Below are 3,308 nucleotides of genomic sequence, written 5' to 3'. Positions count from 1 at the left end.
GCAAGGAGCTTTGCTGTGTCTATAGAGGCCATGCAAGGCCAGGAGTACGTGCAGATTCATGCTGATCTTGCAGTGGGACTACACACAAGTTTTGACTTTTCTTATAAAACCTGTCAGCAGGTTAGAAATGTACTTCTCAGCAGAAAAAACTGTCTGATTCTGAGGGATTAAAAGAACAGTTGGCATGAGTCTGCTCTGTTCACTTTAAGTATATCCCTGTTAATCAGCAGAAAGAAGAACCCCTGCCAATCCCACTGCAATTATCTGTTCCAGGCTAGTAATGTGCTCCATGACACATAAAAGTCAGGAGCAGCAGCCCTTTTTTTTCCAGCCCTTTGTCTGAAGCCTTTGTAAGGTAAAGGTGAAGGTGTGAGTGGCAAAGAGCACTTACAGAGTAGAAGTTGAGGGACAGTTGGCTTTCAAATGAGCCGGAGCTCCCGTTCTTCACATGGACAGTGGCCACCCTGGGGACAGGACAAAATTCTGCATGAGTGAGGCATGGTGATGAGGACAGGGTGAGACACACTCCCAGGAGAGGATGTACCTTTGGTCAAAGGCAGCCTGGTTCACCAGGTAGTTGGCATTGTATGTGCAGGTGAATGAGTAATTCACAGGCTGGCTCTTCACAATCACTGAGGAATCATTGGAGACGATGGAGTTATAGAAGTGATACACAGGATTCTTGAACTGTGAATGGTGAGACAGAGAAATGTGGGCAGTACTGAGTCCTTGAGGCATCACGAATAAACATTGAAACATGAAGACTCTGGTTTCAAAACAGCCCCCCCAAGGAAACATGGTTTGGTAGCTCTTTATATGCTGTGCTGCCTATTCATATGCCTTACTAAACATAAGTTCTGTGTAACACAGGTGCAGGTGAACAGCAGACTAATATCCCTAAGCCAGTGAGTATTTTGCCTGGAACTGCAAAGCACAGCTGTGTGATTCTTCCTTCTCCTTCACTCTGCAGTTTGCCTCCTTCTTCCATTGGTACCTAAAGCTTACTTCAAGCTGAAGAGGATAGGATTCTCTCAAGTGAGTGCAGCCATTTCCTGAGTGAGAAATGCTGACCTTCATAGTCTTACCTCTGACTGTGTGCCACAGTATGATTTGTTTTTAGGTGACAGGTCTGGGATTGTGAATTGGTAATATCCTGAATCGTGAATCCCATTGTAGCAAATGCCTCCAAGGGCCAGCTGATTAACCTCCCATCCATAAGGACACTCTGGAATTCTGGTAATGATGGTTTTAGGATAGCAGTACACCAAAATTACATCTGGAAGGAAAATGATACACCTGGAGTTATTCAGTAGTATTTTCTTTTCGAAGAGGTAGGTCCACCTACTTACTTTCCATTGGGCTTAACCTTCTGTGAACAGGGGTGTGTGCTGGAAGGTCCCCTAATGAGAGCAGCTTTTGCTACACAAAACAGACCTTTAGGTTGTTAAATTCTGTCCTCTTTGGAAGAGTTTAGCCATTGCCTTCTAATCAATGCAGAACTTTGTGAAAATTTTTTACCTTTTTGGAATAGCTGATTGAAAAGCAGAGACACTGCTGAGGAACCTGAAGTAAAAAAGGACTGCACTGAAAATGTCTCATTAACTTATGCTGCAAAGCTGGCTTCTGTAACACCACTGACTCTGTAAAAATAATATTGGTGAGGTTGTTTGGTAGGCTTTGCAGATCTGCACTGTTTTGTACTGGTGTATAAATCTTGGCCACAATAGATATTCTGCCTTTTCTTTTCTTGGACTGGCACTGTAGTGCCAGCACAAACTGAATTTTTCCAATTGTCAAGTCCAAAGCCAAGATCTAAAATTGAACCTAAGCCTGCTAACAACAATAGGAAATGACCCAAACTCCCAGCCCTGTTAACAGCAGTGCAGTGTAATTCCAAACATGGTGATTGCTAATACACTCATGAATGCTGAACATCATAACAGACAGACTGATAGCTTCATGACAGCAGAATTGGATATTTTTCACAGGCACAGCTAATTTGAACATCCAATGGAAATTTTAAGGGCAAATATTGACTAACAATTAGTGACCTGAAAACTGAGGAAGACTTCCAATTACTACAGTGAGAAAAAAAGGTACCCTCCCTGGAATTATTCAGTTGCTTCTTTTAAAGCCCTTGCCACTCTCATTTTTTATGCTAAAAGCCTCATTTTGCAGCCTTTCCATGTCTGCTAGGAATAATCTGGGAAAGTCAACTAGAGACATTAACAATTTGCTTTTTCTGATTAAAAACCTTCCGCACATGCAAGCTGATTCTGCTTGTGTTAATGCTCAGATTTAAAACTGGCAACTTTAGAGCTATGAAAATTCCTGTAGTTAAGAGAAACTGCTTGTGCAAATAAAGGTACTGAAATAAATGGCTAGAGGGCCAAATACTTTAGATATACCATGAAATGACTGACAGCAATCTGACAGTAGTCATGCTTTTTAGTGACAGTAGTCACTAAGAAGCAAACACTAAATTGAGGCATATTCCAACACATTTCTAGAGCACATTTTGTAATTGTAGTGAAATCTATTTTACAGGTCTGGCAATCTGACTGTAGTCTGTGGGACTAAAGCCCAGTTTGGGCAGCAAAGATCTGCTACATCTAGCCTGTACTATAACAGAAAATTTCTAATTTTTGTTCCCTTTGCTACTTTATGCTTTTGTGATTAACTTTCTTGCACTATGGTTATTGCAGAGAATTAGCTACATGCCTAATCCTTTGTGGGGTTAGGACTTGTATGGAACATTCTTTACTGTGCTAGCTCAAAGCAGGTCAATAAAAGAAATTTAAGGATTAGCTCTACAGAATCCACAGTTTAACTTTCTGAAAGAAAACATTTTGATTTTGAATGAAAAAAAACTGTGGCATCTTAATTACAGGAGAAGATCTTAGGAGATTTAAGTTATTTTACCTGCTTTATTTGGAGTGCAAGGCCCTGCAAGAGCTCGAGCCAAGATGACCAGCAGATAAATAGCAAGAGTCACCATTTCTTGCAATGATCTGAGGACACAGGAAATAAAAGCTGAAAATGTCTTTAAAAGTGGAAATAAAAACAATGCATTGTCTGCAGCCCTGAGCTTGTAGTAGCTACTGTTAAAATGTCATTTTTGCAGAGAGAAAAATAACATTACTGATATCCTGTCAACCAATATAATTGCAACTACTGGGTAAATCTTTCAAAGACCATTGCTATAATTGGTCACTATTGTGACAATTTTACTATTTCAGTTTAGTGGTGGCTTTTAATTATTCTAGTTTGATTTCTTGCAAATAGTCTAAACCTAAAGTGTTAATATA

General features: G+C 40.2%; 1 protein-coding gene across 1 annotated transcript; it reads right to left on the bottom strand.

Annotated features, from left to right (window-relative positions):
• Positions 1-391: 391 nt before the first annotated feature.
• On the bottom strand, positions 392-3,010 carry LOC102039845 (beta-tectorin-like; the record flags this gene model as incomplete). The annotated part of the gene is made up of 4 exons (XM_005431532.1): positions 2,923-3,010; positions 1,086-1,276; positions 545-687; positions 392-464 (listed from the first exon to the last, which is right to left on the bottom strand). Coding segments are annotated over exons 1-4 (483 nt in total), but the record flags the coding sequence as incomplete, so codon positions are not given.
• Positions 3,011-3,308: the final 298 nt, after the last annotated feature.

This window comes from Geospiza fortis, unplaced genomic scaffold (genome assembly GCF_000277835.1).
Source record: "Geospiza fortis unplaced genomic scaffold, GeoFor_1.0 C13839044, whole genome shotgun sequence".
Taxonomy (NCBI): Eukaryota; Metazoa; Chordata; class Aves; order Passeriformes; family Thraupidae; genus Geospiza; species Geospiza fortis.
This window is presented reverse-complemented; position numbering and strand designations above follow the sequence as displayed.